This window comes from Medicago truncatula, chromosome 2, assembly GCF_003473485.1.
Source record: "Medicago truncatula cultivar Jemalong A17 chromosome 2, MtrunA17r5.0-ANR, whole genome shotgun sequence".
Lineage (NCBI taxonomy): Eukaryota > Viridiplantae > Streptophyta > Magnoliopsida > Fabales > Fabaceae > Medicago > Medicago truncatula.
Window position 1 is genome coordinate 23,681,343 of NC_053043.1, and position 17,882 is coordinate 23,699,224.

General features: G+C 31.9%; 1 protein-coding gene, 1 long non-coding RNA gene and 1 pseudogene across 2 annotated transcripts; 2 read left to right on the plus strand and 1 right to left on the minus strand.

The window, feature by feature from the left end:
* The first annotated feature begins 6,300 nt into the window (after positions 1-6,300).
* On the plus strand, positions 6,301-7,426 carry LOC120578056 (uncharacterized). Its single transcript, XR_005644002.1, has 2 exons — positions 6,301-6,515; positions 7,097-7,426. It is a non-coding gene; the product is annotated as an uncharacterized lncRNA (long non-coding RNA).
* Positions 7,427-8,794: 1,368 nt separating this feature from the next.
* Positions 8,795-10,141, minus strand: LOC25488397 (polygalacturonase inhibitor 2). The gene has a single exon (XM_013608614.3). The coding sequence runs from the start codon at positions 10,074-10,076 to the stop codon at positions 9,039-9,041; it is 1,038 nt and encodes a 345-aa protein (XP_013464068.2). The 5' UTR covers positions 10,077-10,141; the 3' UTR covers positions 8,795-9,038.
* A 3,766-nt stretch (positions 10,142-13,907) lies between these two features.
* On the plus strand, positions 13,908-16,457 carry LOC112419402 (replication factor C subunit 3-like; annotated as a pseudogene).
* The last annotated feature ends 1,425 nt before the right edge of the window (positions 16,458-17,882 follow it).

Genomic DNA, 17,882 nt, shown 5'->3' on the forward strand with positions numbered 1-17,882 from the left:
CACCAGTATGTTCATAATAGAATAACCGTTCTGATGAAATGACGTTTAAATAGCTAAATAGCTGATGGCAGAACCTCTCATTAGACTTAACTAAATGGTTCAACCCATCACGGTCCATTTAGAAAGAATAGTTCAATCACACATATTCATCAACTAATTAGTGCTTAACACAACAGACCATAGTTTATATTAGGCTTAATTACACTTTTGGTCCTTGCATTTTGACCAACTCACGAAATTGGTCCTACTTCTTTTAAATCGAACAAAATCGTCCCTAAATTATATATTTTTTTGCAGTTTTAGTCATATTTCCAACTACAAAAATTCACATAAATGACACTTTTAGTCCAACCACCTATGCTCAATCATGAAATAAGCAAGGAATAAATCATGTGGGTACAAATAATCTATTTTGTTCAGCACACAAACCAATAAAAACCCTAATTTCTAAAACATGTTTCACGTATGTAACATATCTCAGAAATTAGATTAGTGTGCCGAATAAAGTAGATTCTTTGTACCCACATTAACTTATAATAATTGATTATTGTCAATCCATAAGTGATTAATTAGATAATTAATCCAACAGAGTTGTGTCAACATTTTCCAAAACCTAGTACACAACAATGATTTTAGTGCACTAACAAAACAAGAATTAAATTTTTTTAGTTTAACTTATATTTTGCAGCTAAAAAAGAATATACAGCAGCAACTTTGAAAGGGTGGAAAATATACATACTCTAGTATTTTTAAAAACTTTTTACAAACTCTATATTAGCAATAGAGTTTCATGCAAGAGTGTATACCCATTAGAAAACTTATAGAGCAATTGAAAAGTTGCGGTCCTTCACACGTTTTTGAAGAATATATGAAGCTATGACATGGTAGCTTTGTTTATATAATAATCAACTCATCAGACCCTAAAAAATTAATTTTATATTACAATCGAAAATTATGTTCCTTTCATCTTAAAGTATGGAAATACATATGAGCTATCAAATCTAGAAATCACTTACATTAAGTTTTACTCTTGCTAATTGAAGCATGGGCTTTCACTGCTCTCACGCCCTTCACGTACGATTGTTCCTTATGACGTCAATTGCCTTCCTTGGTGGAGTGTAGTCTTTGCGAACCGGAGAAATGACACTGATGGTGGCGCACTTATCGTTCATTGGAGAAGGAGCAATGTTGGCTTTGTCTTCAACGACGAGAGAGGGAACATCGATCGTGTTATTTTGGTGAGTTTGAATCATTGAGTGAAGATCCACATCAACTTTAAAGTTATCTACGACTTAATTATTGGACTGACGATGTGGCCTTCAACCCAATCCAGAACAATAATATATGCATAATGAATTATATTTTCTCAAAAAAAATCCATGATGATTATAAATGTTTTGGATGTGAGTCTCAAATGATACTATTTCTATGTCTCATAAAAAGTGTCATATTTGTATTTTATGTGGTTTTATAAAAAAAGAAAAACAATAAGTTAGAATGATTTAGATGAGTAACAAAGGTTTTTACTAAAATATCGTTATTAATTTATTATAGTTAGTGAGATAGTTACGTGAGTTAAAATTCAATAAATAAAATTATATGTTTTTTTTAGGTAAAAATTATATGTTAGTAATACAATTAATAAATGATGCATGATATTATAAAAGTCATGGGTTAAATGCTCTTTTGGTCTCTTAACTATTTAATTGGTATCGCTTTGGTCCCTTAATTAAAAAAAAGATTGCTTGAGGATTTTAAGTTTTTTTTAGTCTCGTTTTGGTCCCTTCTGTTAGGTTTCCGTTATGGTTTTAAAAAAAAGTTAACTCTTGGACACGTGTCACCTTGTCATTGGCTCTGAGTTTTTTTTTTTTTTTTACAAAAAAAAATTATTATTTTTTAAAAAAAAATCCCAAAGCCAATGACAAAGTGACACGTGTCCCAGAGTTAACACGTGTCACCTTGTCATTGGTTCTGGGAATTTTTTTAAAAAAATAATAGAGCCAATGACAAGGTGACACGTGTCCACACTTAACGATTTTTATTAAAACTAACGGAAACCTAACAAAAGAGACCAAAACGAGACTTAAAAAAAACTTAAAATCCTCAAACAATCTTTTTTTTTAGTTAAGGGACGAAAACAATACCAATTAAATAGTTAATGGACTAAAAGAGCATTTAAGCTTAAAAGTTACTGATATGACACGACAACTTTGTCACACCATTTGCACGAATACTTTTAGCACTTCGTATATTCACACATCATGTTGTTTAACAATTTTTTTTTACAATATGTATTGTTTTGTCTTGTCTTTGTTACAGATTACTACAAAATATTATGCACCCACCGATTCTCTGTATCAAACTAGTTTGCAAACACGACATCCTTTAAAAACAATGTAGCGTGAATTCAACAAAGCCACACCATCAAGGTACTAACTAATACCACATAGTGAATTCATTTTTCTTCTATCGAAGGCAACTACAGTAACCAAAGGTTAATGTTATAATGACTAAATTAGTATTTAAATTAAAGGCTTAATAATAGTTTTCGCCCTCTAACTTTAACGAAATTGCGATTTTGACCCCCTAAAAAAAACTACAAAACCGCCTCATAAGTTTTACCACTGTAGCAGTTTTGGCCCTCCAAGGCAAAAAAAAAAACAAGAAGACACGTGGCACCTTACTTAGGGTGCCACGTCAGCGTAGACCAAGTCAAAATTGGCCTTGGAGACCAAAACTGCCACAGGTGCAAAACTTAGGGGGTGGTTTTATAGTTTTTTTCTTAAGGGACCAAAATCGCAACTTTGGAAAAGTTAAGGGGTTAAAATTGTTATTAAGCCTATATTAAATGGAGAATAAGAAAGAAAGAGAGGGTTGGAATTGGATATGAAGAAAGAGAGAAATTGATCAAGAATTCATGAATCTCGCAAATAGTGAGTTGTAGTATGAATTAACACTAATGGTACATGATATTATAAATTTGGATAATGTTTCATGAACACCCTTTTCTTCATACATACATTGTATTATGGGTAGATCTTGGGGTGACATAGAGTTGAGTGACATTATGAGAGTGTGTGAGGCAATAAATGTGAGTTTTTTTTTGTGTGTGAGGATCACATGAACACATGTCACAAATGTGTGTTGATGTACAAGTGGTACATGCGATCCAAGGTGGTCTATGTATAACTACTCTATAAATTAACAGTCATTTTGAGACAGAAAATAAAGCATCACTTATTTTAGGAGTTTCTTTTTTCCTCAAATATGGCACTTAATGTTAGACCAATGTAAAATATAAGGCAAATTTTATGGTACACCCAACAATTTAAGTGGACCAGTACACCAAATTATTAAATTAATAATTAAATGAGTTGTTTTTTTTTTAAGAAAAAGATCTCTTTTCTATCATTGACAATTACAAGAATTAAATCGTATTTACCAAAAGCGTCGACGAAATAAAAAAAAAAATTGAATTTTTGTTACATATAACAAAGAATATTGATTATTTTTTATGAGAAAATGTTACTCCCTCCGTTTTAAAATGAGTGTCGCTTTAGCTAATTGCACACAGATTAAGGAATTGAATAAAGTAGTCAAATGTCATAGCAATTTTACTAAAATAACCTTACTTTATAAGAAAAAGACAAACTTAGAGTTGTATTGAAAATTGTATGAGAGAGAAAAGTTGGAGTATTTATTGAGGATAAAGTTGGAAGAAAAAATTAAAGTTGCATTGGAAATGTAAGGCGACGTTCATTTTGAAACAAATTTTTTTTGTTAAAGCGACAATCATTTTGAAACAGAGGAAGTAAAAATTTAATATAATTCTTATAAACAATGAAATGATGTTTTTTCTTATAAAATGATATTTTCTAAAATATAAATATGAGAAATGCTAGGATCACACCCACGAACACTCTCTTTTAACACACTAAATAAGAATCTGGCATGTGTCTCACTTTTTATTTCAATTAACCTCTAACCTGTTTCTAAACATTTTGATTTTTTTTAGTTGAAATTGATATAAATTCCATCAAATTATTTGGATAATCTTTGACCCTTTTTAAATTTTGGTCAATTACCATGTCTTCCTCCTTTTTCCCACAAATCCTAAACTCCATCACAGCTATTATCATTATTTTATTCAAAGCATGGTGATGAAAAAGAAAAACCGAGACTGAACATGAGAATTGGAATTAAAACTGCAAATTCGGGTTTCAGGAGAAAGAAACTCCAATCATTATACCCATTTGGGAAAGATGAGAATTTGTGAAAGAACATGAAAAGACTGTGTTTTGGGGGAGATTAAGCAAGGTTTAACATGTTAGAGCTTGATTGAAACAAAAAAGTGGGATACATGTCCAATTTTTATTGGGTGTGCTAAAAGAGAGTGTTAGTGGGTGTGACCCTAGCATTTCTCTATGAGTACTTATACACATACCACTCTAGGTGGCATACCACTCCCATACCACCCTTGTGTGGCATTTTTTATAATAAATTTTTTTGACTTTGCCAAGTCATACCAAAAAGAAAAGAAAAATTAAGCTTTTCCCGTTTCTCTCTCTTATCCATTCTCATCTCCATCTCTCTTTCTCCCACCCCTTTACCATTTTCTTCTCAATCCTCGCCTGCCATACGATTTCCTCCGCCATTTTCGCCGTTGCCGTTTGTTGATCTCCTCCCCCTTTGCTTCTGTCATCGTTGTGTACTTACCTCAATGCGTCCATTTTTATCTCAATTGGTGTTGCTTCAACATTGAAGGTGAGTTTTTTTCTTGCTTCTTCAATGAGTGAGAATAGATTGTAAAAGAGATTGGGTTTTATTTACATGGTTGTTGTAAAAGAGAAGAAGAGAAAAAGAGAGATAGATCAGCCTAAGGAGAGAGAAGGAGCATAGAGAAAAGAAAAAATGCAGATTGGATTTGAGAGGAAGGAGAGAGTTCAGAGAGGGTGTGGAAAAAGGAACATGAAATATCATTTTTGCCCCTTGCTTTTTAATAAAATTACAGAATTGCCATCCACATCAGCAAGTGGTATGAGGTGTGTACAAAAGAGAGTGGTCCATCTATCATTTTCCTGTTCAAAGACCTTTCTTATTGCAGGAGGGACCTAACATAAGCCAGAAATAACTACAATTAAATACAACTATTTATGATTCATGAATATAACTGTAACATGGTCCTGTATTTCGTGGGTACATGAGTTGCATCATAATATACTTGATTAAAATTAAAGTTATATATATATATATATATATATATATATATATATATATATATATATATATGTATGTAACAAAAGAGTCATTTTAATCTCAAAAGGGTTAAATAAGTAAATGATTCCTCTAAATAATTTTAGTCCCTTTAAAATATTTTTTAGGTTTTTGGTCCTTCTAAAAATTTTCATTTATGAAATTAGTCCCTGCTCTACATTGAATATTACACTGTGACTAATTTCATAAATGAAGTTTTTTATAAAGACAAAAAATCTAAAGAAAATTTTAGAGGGACTAAAATCAAATGTTGATGTATTTAGGGGGACTATTTACTTATTTAACCCATCTCAAAATATGTGAAACCTGATCACTAAATTTATCAAAATTACAAAAAATATCTCTAACTAACATTTATACACATTCTTAGGGAAGACAATATGGCTATGCTCTTGCTAAGAATGGTTAGGGATTAGCTATGTTCTCATCTCACTGGGGTTATCCCCTCCCTCTTTTCTCTCTGCTTTTCTTTTGAGAGATAGTTTAGGTTTACCTTTTACTCGCATTATTATGGATTGACTTTGTATAAGGTTCAGGCCTCTCCTGGTTCTTTTTATTTCATTTACCTTTATCAAAAAAAAGAAAGTTACTACCAGCCATAAAAGGAAACTAGTGCAATGATCTAGTTTTAAAGCAAATTTCCATGACGTGGCCATTATCTTTTTAATTTTGCTTGACCTGTTATTCCATTTTAAAAAAAAAAAGAAATATGTGATTAATCATGGTAGTGAAGAATTACTCTACTTGAGACAGTAATATTTCGTGAGTGAAAGTGAATTATATATATTTTTTTTTTGATATGGTCAGTGAAAGTGAATGTTTTGCTAATGTATACAATTTAGATTTAAAATCCATTATGTTAAATTCAAAAAAATCAAAATTTGATTAAAATCAAGAATGTGCAATCTTTATCGAATTATTAAGATTGTGCTGACAGTGTAAACAATATATATCCAAAAGAAATCATTATAGAAATTCCTTTAGACGACACATGTAACTTTAATTTACACATATATAAATAAACTCAATTACCTTAGCATCATTCATTCACTCACTAGTCTCTTCTCCAAACCTCCTTCATTGCCACCTTAAACAACAAAGCCTCTTCTCCAACTCAAAAATGGTTGTTTCTGTTCGTGAGATTGTCACCTACACTTTGATTTTAATATCATGCATTTTTCTTTATCAAAACTTGTTCAGCCGCGACATACCAGACTCAGTAGTTAAAACAACTGATCAAGGTAGTGGTTTTTTTTCCCATTTCTTTAATTTTTTGCTAATTATTTTCTATTTTATTACATACAGATATGTTAATTTCTGAAACTCGTTTAGTTAGCGCATATAAATCTTAAACTTTGAGATATTTTCCTAAACTCATTTAATATGCTTCTTAATTATGTATCTATTTCCCAACAGAGGCGAGAATACAGGAAGAAGAAAAAATTCCCTGCACAAACTGTTCTAGTTTTTTGGTTATGTATTTGGATTTTTTGCATTTGTTGTTTTTTGTGTTCCTGGTTATCCTCTTTTGGTTGTATGGGGACTGATAATTGTATTTTGGGATTTTTTTTCAACTTTTTTCAATCATTCTATACTTCTTGTATGGATGGTTCAATTAATAAATGTGTTGTTTAAAAAAATAATAAAAAATTATGTTATCTATTTATTTTTGTCTATCTGCTTATCGTCCATGTTTGAAAAATTAAATAAACGGCTGAGAATACATTTTTTTTTTATACAATATTAACAAGATATTTTTTTTATACTTTTTTTTTTAAGAATATTTTTTTTTTTATAAATGGGTTATCATTTACTGTATCAGGATTAGTCGAACTTTCAAAGTCCTCACATTGCTTTCGCTATGAAAGATGTTGCTGCGGTTCATCAATATTTTGTAATGAATATTGCATTATAACATTGGGAAAACCTAATGGTGGGTATTGTGCACCAGGCAAGGGTATGTGTTGTTGCAACGAGTTTGGAGAGATTTATATCTTATGATCATACTGTTTTACATGCTTGTTAAAGAATATCTACAAATGTACTCTATGATTTTCATAAAAATTAGTTGGAATCAATGATGTAATATCAATTTGAAAGAATGTTGTTATTTTAGTTCTATAATAATAATGACACTATTATGATGATTAAACAATGTTTGTATTCTTCAACTTTTGCTTACAACAAACAATGAAGGACAAGTAAATACAACTTTTTGTTTAGCTAAAGTTGTATAAAGAATCATCATATTATGTTATTAGATGAACAAAAAAATTAATGTTGAGTGCAAAATATATATGGAATTTGGGCAAAATACAATTATTTTAATTTTTAAATATTTTTAGGTTTGTATGATGGAGAGTAGAGAGTATGATAGTTAGAGGAGAAATTATGTGTGGAGAATGCATAGCATTGTTGTGGTTAAATATCAATCAAAAAGGTAAATATTCGATGTCCACCATAGACCATTTGATGCAAGTGGTCCATATTAAAATTTGTCATTTTTGAACAACCAATTGTGAAAATCAGAAAAGAAAAACTACATGAACAAGGAAATGGGAATCAATTCCCATATCATATACGTACACAAAGAGCAGTTGTAGTAAAACCAGTTAGCTCAGTGGGTTAATGCCAATATGATTCTTGTAATGAGTGAGTGACTCATGCATGAATTCATGATGCCTAGCTATCACATGTTTTCCACATTTCTTTATTTGCACATGATGGAAAGAAAATGTATTCCTATGTTTTTTCTTCTTTTATAGGATGGCATTAATAGATGATTGTAGTTGAATGACAGGGATTGAAAGTCACAAATTTACTTTACTATTTCTCTTTAGTACTAGCATTTTAATGAAGGAGGTTTATGGACCACAACATATATTGGATTGCATTAGATTCTTAGTAAACTATAAGGCCAAAATAGGGAATAAGTTTTACCACCAAGGCGGCAACAAACTAACCTTGATTATCAAGACCAACATGCTTAATTGTAGGATAGCTCCCAACTAAACAAGTAACATTTTGACCACATGGATAAATGTCACCATCCTTGAACAATGTCCCCAACAAGAGCTTAAAGGAATAATATGTATGAGTATCCATTAATTAGAACGAGTAATGTCATAATAACTATCAATCTAATTGTTTCAGCCACCTTTGGATATTATTTACCAGTACTGCACCTATAGCATGTCCATACAAAAAGGGTTTGCATTGCATGGCAACATAATTGCACCGGTTGGTCAAAATCACATTAATTTAACATAAAGGAAGATGCTAACATAGTATTCTTAAATGACTAAACTATCATAGCTAGGTAGTGTTTCTTAATTAAAATTTAACATAAATCACATGTAGTTGACCCTTGGCAAGTCTTCTACAAAAACCTGTTGCTCAAGGATCATTTTTCAAACGTAACTGTTTTTATTTATTATTAGTTCACTCTGCATGAGGAAAATAGCAAACAAGGAGAAGCTGATATGAGGATTTTACTCCTACAAAATGCACAATTTACAAATAAATTAATAATAACATAAAACTTCACGGTTTGTGCGAGTCCACTATATCAAATAAACTAGGATTTCATAAAGAGTTAACATAGGATTTAACATCAAAGTTTTTCCAAACTCCACTACATCATTTACAAATAACCAATCAAGTTGACATAGGATCTAACATCACACTTTGGTACTCATTCCTACCATTTTGACGAATCAATTCTCTTATTTATTTCAATACACTTCTGTTATTATAGATTTAATTCAAGTCTTACAATGTCGAAGAGGAGAGCCACACAAGCACTTATTATGAGCATAAGAAGACTCATTAAAGTTTTGCAATTTTCCTCCTATTGGAATCTCACCACACAAATTATTGTAGCTCACGTTAAAGTCACTCAAAACCTTGAGCTTTGTCAGTCCCTTAGGTAGCGCACCGTAGATTTTATTTTTGCTTAGATTCAGCAACGTCAAATTCTTTGGCAGCCCAACTTTCCCAATATCAAAAGACAGCATGTTCTTATCTAACGATAGCTCCACAGTCCGTTTCTTGGACCCAAACAATACAGAAGCATCACCTTCCAACGCGTTCCCTGACAAGTTCACCAACACCAAGTTCAAATTTGCTAGAGACGCCGGAATCTTCCCGGTTAAGCGGTTTTCCGCGAGACCAAAGCACATAAAGGATTTTGGCAACGAGCCGTAGGATTCTGGTATTGTACCAGTGAGTTGGTTTCCATTGAAGTAGATGGAAAAGACATCAGGGAGAGAGGAGAGTGTGGCGGGGATGGTACCAGTGAGTTTGTTATCTGTGAGTAGGATGGATGTTAGGGTTTTAATCTGTGAGAGTGAGTTTGGTATCTCGCCGGAGATGCTTGTGCCGCTGATGATGAGGACCTCAAGTTTGGTGAGTTTGGAGATGGAAGGCGGGATAGTGCCAACGAGGTTGGGGATGTTGTCGATAGAGAGAAAGTTTATGAAAGGGAGGTTAGTGAATATGGAGGGTGGAATTTGAACGTGTTTGGGGAGGTTGAGGTCGAAGAGATCAAGCTTGTTGACACGGTAGGTTTGTGAGTCGCATAGGACACCTTCCCATTTGTGGCTGCAGCAGTCAGTTGTTGGGTTCCATGAAGAAAGTTTGGTTGGGCTGCCTAGTTCTTTTTTAATTTTCAGTAGGGCTTCTTTTTCAGCTGGGTTGCATTTCAGTGAGAGTGAAGGAATTATCAAGTTATGTGTGGTTAGGGTTAGGAGGAGAAGGAATATGCATGAGGGGAATTTCTCCATGGTTGATGATGATAACATCTTTGTTGTTCAATTCATTTGCTTTCTGTTGGGATGCAAATATATAGGCATATATGGTAGCTTTCAGTATAATAGTACCACTTGTTTTTATTGTTGAACAATATATTTGATTGACCCTTCATTATTATGGGAATCTCATATGTCATAGACTTATGGGTTGTTTTCAATCCTTTTCAATTTCATTAATTCTGAACGTATTAAACAACTTTTGATGTTGAATTATTTCATGTAAGTGACAGAAAAAATGAGTGATTGGTTTGTGATATTGTGCTCTGTGTGAGAGAAAGAAAAATGATTGAAAAATAAAACCAAGTAATTTATTCCATATATAGGCACTTGTAAATAATGAATGTTGATTGGTTGGATGAGTTGCACAAGGATTGTGCTGCTTGTGGTTGGTAAAGATCAATTGCTTCTGAGAAAATAAATTAATGAGACTGAGAGGATAAATATTGCTTCTGCATAAAATTCAATGTCTTATATCATTGCTTATTTTTCTGCCTGCTGCAGTTCTCTAGTGTATTTTAAATTAATTTTCTAACCCTCAAATATACATTATAAGCATCAAATGAAATATACCAGTCCAAAAAGAAATTACAAGACAAAAGTGAAACTTAAACTCAACATACATTGAGAAGTAGCAAACTATGCTCAAGTAGATTCGTTTCTTTACAAAAGTGACTTTGTTATAATGGTTTTTTTATATGACATCACAATTCACAACATACTTTAAAGCTGTCAAAAATGGGCCGGGCTCATGGGCCCATATTTTTAGGCCGGACCGGGCCTAAAAAACTAACAAAAATGCACTCGGGCTTTTTTGACCCAAGCCCATTTGGGCCATACAAAAGTTGGGGCGGGCCGGGCTGGCCCATTAGCCCATATTTCATTTTATTTTTGTTAAAAACAACATATTTTTTTAAAAAATTATCAACTAATTTAAAATTTATTAACAAAAAAATATTTAAATAAATAAACTTAATAAATATGGATGAATTTAGCTTACAATTTTAAAATTTTAAAGTTTATAAATTATTAATTTGATTTAATTGAAAGAATAATCTAGAGTTTAATTATTATTCAATGTTAATGTAAAAATTATTTATATTTTTATGTCCATCCAATCATATTTTAGCAAAAAAATAATGGTGAGTAACTAATACATAAAAAAAAGTGAATAAATTTTAAAAATAAAACATAAACGGGCCAGGCCAGGCTGGCCCATGGTCCACCTGGGCTAGGCTGGACTCTAGAATTCACGACCCAATCATAAACAGGCCGAGCCAGGCTGATCCATTTCTATAGTCGAGTCTCTCAGACCTGAGCCGGGCCGGACCAGCCCATTTGACACCTCCACATACTTATAAGTGAACCAACGGATACACCAGAATACAAGCCATAAGGTTTATGAAAAATGACATTGAGTTAAAATACATAGACCATGTACATTTTCATTTACACAATAGTCACCAATCACCATCTATATTTCCGAAAAAAATAAAATAAATAGTGACCATCTATATATTTTGGGGACTTATATGGTAGGAGAAAACTTAGGTACAATTCTTTAGGTGCTTTTCGTATGGTTCTTAACTAAAAATACATATTTTTTGAATATAACAAACTTTGAGAAAATTATGGATTTGAGGAAATTGAATTTAGTTAAGAACCATACAAAAAGCACCTAAGGAATTGTACCTAAGTTTTCTCTTATATGGTATACCTCATAAATTGAAGTGTACCGGTACTCCTACCCAAAAAATTTATAATTAACGATTATTTATCAATGTTTATAGAGAAAGGAAAATGATAGATAGACCACTCTCTTTTGTACACACCTCATACCACTTGCTGATGTGGATGGCAATTCTGTAATTTTATTAAAAAGCAAGGGGCAAAAATGATATTTCATGTTCCTTTTTCCACACCCTCTCTGAACTCTCTCCTTCCTCTCAAATCCAATCTGCATTTTTTCTTTTCTCTATGCTCCTTCTCTCTCCTTAGGCTGATCTATCTCTCTTTTTCTCTTCTTCTCTTTTACAACAACCATGTAAATAAAACCCAATCTCTTTTACAATCTATTCTCACTCATTGAAGAAGCAAGAAAAAAACTCACCTTCAATGTTGAAGCAACACCAATTGAGATAAAAATGGACGCATTGAGGTAAGTACACAACGATGACAGAAGCAAAGGGGGAGGAGATCAACAAACGGCAACGGCGAAAATGGCGGAGGAAATCGTATGGCAGGCAAGGATTGAGAAGAAAATGGTAAAGGGGTGGGAGAAAGAGAGATGGAGATGAGAATGGATAAGAGAGAGAAACGGGAAAAGCTTAATTTTTCTTTTCTTTTTGGTATGACTTGGCAAAGTCAAAAAAATTTATTATAAAAAATGCCACACAAGGGTGGTATGGGAGTGGTATGCCACCTAGAGTGGCATGTGTATAAGTACTCCTTTCGACAAGTGTATTGAATTAGCCAATAGTTAGAAAGTAGAACCGTCACTATATTGACTGTTTTTCGTTTAATCCTGCAAAGCTTAAATTCATTTATCAAGTAAGCAAAAGATTTAGTAAGGAATACTAATTAGACTTCATCAAAATAACAAAAAATAAATCACAATTATTTTGGATTAAATGTTTAAGTGACATGCTAAAATGTACCCTCTATGTATTAGAATGAGTTAATGATTTTGGATTAAATCTCAATTATGTATTTGAAATTGTGTCAATTTATTTCTTTTTTTTATTAAGAGAACAAAATGTCAATTTATTTCTTAAAAGTTTAGAATTTGTTTTTTTTAATAAATATTTACTATTTATAGAATTTTATGTGTTCTAAGAGCACAAGTTAGCATGAGACTAAAATTGAAATCTCATTGTTATCCTCTTATATGACTAAGATATCCTTTATATGAGTAAGATATTTATCACTATGCTTTAGTGGTCAAACTTCCAAATATATTTATTGTCATAGACCATCCACAATAGAGCACCATAAATTGGGTGCTTAAATTAAATTGATATGTCCACGTCACTCATTTTAATAAGCATTAGTTTTCTTCAACTCAACACCTTAAAAGAAATTATTAAATATGTCCCACAAATAATTTTATATCATTACATTTCAACAAAATTTATTTATTTTATTAAGATTTATTAAATGGGACCCATGAAAAATGAAGAGAGAGAAGGTGCTTCTAGCCAACCCTTCTCCATAGCCATCGATGTATTATACTCTACAATGAGGGTGCCTATTTAATGTGGTGTTAAATAGGTTAAACATCCATCATTATGGATGGTCTTAGTGATTTACTAGTACTCCCTCCGTCCCACAGCGAGTAACCAACAGATTATTTTAAATATGTCAATGTACAATTTTGATCTTTAACATCTTGAATTATATATTAACAAAAATTTTAAAAATTGATATTTTAAAAATATTTATCAAAACAAGTCGAACATCGTATTATCATTTGCTAAGTAAAAAACTATGATCAAAATATAGTATGAAAACAGTAGTCCAATTAAGTCCCTCATTATAGGAAGGAGGAAGTATTTGGTCCTATGATTACTCACTTTTCATTCATATACTTGTTAGGTTATCTGTTCACATCTTGCCTATATTGTCTTTGGAAGTACATTGCTTTACTTGGAGAAGGAGCGTCAACCAAAGAAGTGAAATTCAGATTCTTGACGTGCATGAACCGTACAGATGGTACGAGATCTAAGTTTTGTCCAATTAAATATTTGTTTATGTTTCAATCATATATATGCTATATGTGTATGCATGCGACTTTGATTTTAGATTGAACATGCTTGCAAAATTAAAGAAATGGCTAAGAGTAGACCCATTGATAATAAAGGGAAGACTGGATTTAAAGGTAACCGGCTGTTTTTGTGGTGCATTTTGCACATTTGAGTGCTATCTTTCAATTATTATCTGTTGTGAAACTTTGGCTCTTCGACTTAGTAGATTATTAATTGGTCTGGTTGCGTCTGATTTACTTGTAATGTTGTTGGACTCTATTTCTTTATGGCTATGTCAAATAAGAAACCTCTTCACCTTGGCCTGTATAATAAATGCAAGATTTACAAGCGTTCATTTGATTCCGATGTTGTCAATCGCGGATTGTTAAAATTCTGCTACACAGTAGTACTTTAGTGCCAATTTAACCGCTATTTAACAGCATTTTGTACTAAATATTTATCTTGGCACAATAGCCGTATAGCACCGCTATAGCTGCTATTTAACAATACTGTTTGATTTTGTTTTTATTTTTTAGTTTGCTTCAGTTTTGCAAGCTAATTTTATATTTTATTCTGTCAGTGCTGGTTCCTAATGATGTTGACAAACTCTCTAGGGAAGCCCAAAATTCTCTCCCCAAAACGATGGAGAAATACAGCGCTTATTGAAGATTAATTCTATGTTGCAATAGCTCTTCGAGAGTCATAGAAGCAATCCGCTCCCGTTGTCTTAATATGCAAATTAATGCACCAGGTGAAGAACAGGTAAATTGATTTTAAGTCTGTGTCCAAGGAAAGAATGGAATCTGTTTCCTATGTTTTGGAATTTATTTCCCCTTGTTTCTTAGCATTGAGGCAATTGTTTTTTCTGTTAGGGTTATGAGTAGTAAGTACTAAGTAGTTTCATTGTTTACTATGCTATTATTTTTGCTTGTTAGCCATTTTCAGTAGATCGACGATGTTTAATCAGGTGGCTTGTTGCTATTGCAAGATGATAATATGTTAAGCCAATGCTTCATAATTTTATTTATATTTTTTAAACAAGGGAGAGCCTAAGCCCAAAACATGAAAACTGAAAACTATAAGAATACGAAATTGGTGATGACATAGGAATCCATCCACAACTCAACCTCCTTATATTCTCTTTCCCTAGGATAGACCTTCAAGATCCCCCCACAACTCAGCCTCATGTCCGAAGCAATTCCCATATGCTTGGAGAATCCACCAAGACAATGTTAAGCATTATTCTTTGTCAGGAGATATTATGAAATGCTGATTAAGAAACTTCGAAAGGAAGTTTGGATTTTCAATTATAGTATACTTTTGTAGATATACTGAAGGACAGAGATATTACTTCCTGGGATTTGGTCAAATGTTCTCTGTTAAGGATTATATATGCTTAATTATTGAAAAAAATTGTTAATAAACCTTGTGTTTAGGTTAGGCATCAACTCAAAAACTAATAAAGTTTAGGTTAGGTTAGGTTAGATATGCTACAGTTAGGTTGTTTAACTCAAATGCTGCTCTCTTTTTTCCCTTCACTATAAAGGGCATGCCAAAGGAACTCAAAGGATCCCGAACATTATGATATAGAACAGATCCAGCAAGGGATACCTCGTCAACGGAAATTGTTTTATATACTCATCTTGTCTAGCACATCCATGCGGCAGACTGTTGAAGTTTAACAGTCCATCGGTAAGAAAGAAGGGCTGCACCCTCCTTCCAGTTTTGCTGCTCGCATAGCAGAGAAATCAAATCGAAATTTAAGGAGGGCCATATTGTCATTTGAGACTTGCCGTGTCCAACAGTAAGCACCATAAGCTTCCAATTTAATATAGGATGCATAATCTCGGATCTTAATCTCTTCTCAATGCTTTGCTTTAAGGAAAACTACTGACAGCTCATGTGTTACTTGTAGGTATCTTTTCACTGACAAGTAAACAATTCCCCCACTGGACTGGGAGGAATATACTTCTGAAATTGCATCTGACATAATGAAGGAACAGAGCCCAAAAATGTTTGCTTTTGATACACTTCACAGTTTTCTGATCTTTCATGATAAACAAAACGTTTCACTGAACCTTGTCAGTTTTATGAATCGCCTACTCGATTGTGTTCTCAACTAATTTCTTGTTTCACTTAGTGTAATGCATGTTTCATCTCATATAAATTGCTATTATGCTTTAGGTTGTTTCAAGTTCCGGGAAAGCTGCATGAGCTGCTGATCACTGGAACTCTTCTGTAGATCATTTATTTTTCTTTGATTTATTTTTCCTAATTGACTTTGACGTTATAATTGAGGAAACTGAAGCATGAAGTATGCCATTGGGCAGCATATTATGTAAATGTGCATTATCAAAATATGATATTTCATGTTAATAGCGGCAGTGTTTATGATAGTATCTTCTGCATGAACTCAGGCCTTCTGTATATGTTTTACCCAATTTGATAGCTTATGGAACAATTCTATTCCTCATTAGCTTGATATTAGAAAAGTTAATGGTTGAAGATTTTTGTGTACCCAATTTCTTATTTTTCAAAGTAATGAGAAGCTCGTTCTTCTTTCCCCTTGTTTAACCAAGAGCATAGGATGTGCCTTGGACAGGAAGCAATTTTCACATCGAAGATACTTTGATCTGAATGTGTTAAATAGTTGGGTGAATAGTTATGAACTTATGAGTTTGTTGCTGACCATTGCAAATTATAAAGAATAAACCATCAATTGCGTCCTTAATTTGCACATTCTCATAGTTTATCTCCGAAGTGAATGGAAATAAGTAGTCCATAATATTTTGTCACTCTTGCCATATTAGTTCAACTAATCATAATTGTTTGATTGTTAGAAGTGTTTGACTCTTACTTTAGTAATTGTAATGCGCTGACTCTCAATTTTTTTACACTGATAGCGTATCAAATTTGAACTCTTTAATTTTTGAATCGAAAATTTAATTAGTATATAATTATTTTACAAATAAATTTAATGATTTGTGGCCACGTCAATTGAGTAAAATAAAAGGTCAAATATATCATAAGTCTTTTAAGTTTAACGTTTATACTAGATTAATCCTTTTGGTTTTGTTTTTTCTTTTTCAAATTGGTCCATATGGTATTAGAAGAACAAGTTAGTCTTCTAATTTTATTTTATTTTAACAAATTGACCCTATTTTTTTATACAACTTTGTTAAAAAATGATTATATGACCATTTAACATTGAGGTGGAAGGTCAAAAAGTGTTTATGACACCAAAATTTACTTATATACATTTTGTTCATATTGTTTTGCTAATTCAATCATAATTTTGGAGGTAAATATTTCATCAACAACATTATAAATTAAGTAATTGAATGATTTTTTTTTCTTCAAACTAAGACTGAAAAATACACTTATGAACCCTAGTTCTGAGATAGGTGAATTTAGAGTTGTCAACTTAGCAATAACATCCACATAAATATTGTTTAACTGAATTTGATGAAAATAAGATAATAGTGCATATATTTTATGACTTAAGGGATTAGATGCACAATTTCACTAATATAAATGACCAATTTAAATCTTAAAAACTAAAAAGACTTATCCGATATAAATGTTAAACCTAAAAACCCGACGATCCATTTGGCGAAAATAAAAGTAAAACGAAATAAAAAAATAAAAAAATGTGCATTGACTAGTTTATAAATATTTTTCTGGCTTAAATATGGAAATGGTCCTTGCAAATATCTGGCGTTTTGGTTTTAGTCCCTCTAAAAATATTTTTTTGATTTTAGTCTCTACAAATATAGAATATTTGATTTTGGTCTTTGGTATTTTGTTTTAATCCTTGTAAAATCATTTCATATTGAAATTGGTCTCATTTTAAGGGACTAAAATCAAATATTTTACATATTACAAGGACCAAATTCAATATGAATCAATTTTATAAGGACAAAAACAAAATATCAAGGACCAAAACCAATTTTTTTATATTTGCTGAAACTAAAACCAAAAAAATATTTTTACAAGATTAAAATCAAAATATCAAATATCGGTAGGGACTATTTTGATATTTAAACCTATTTCATTT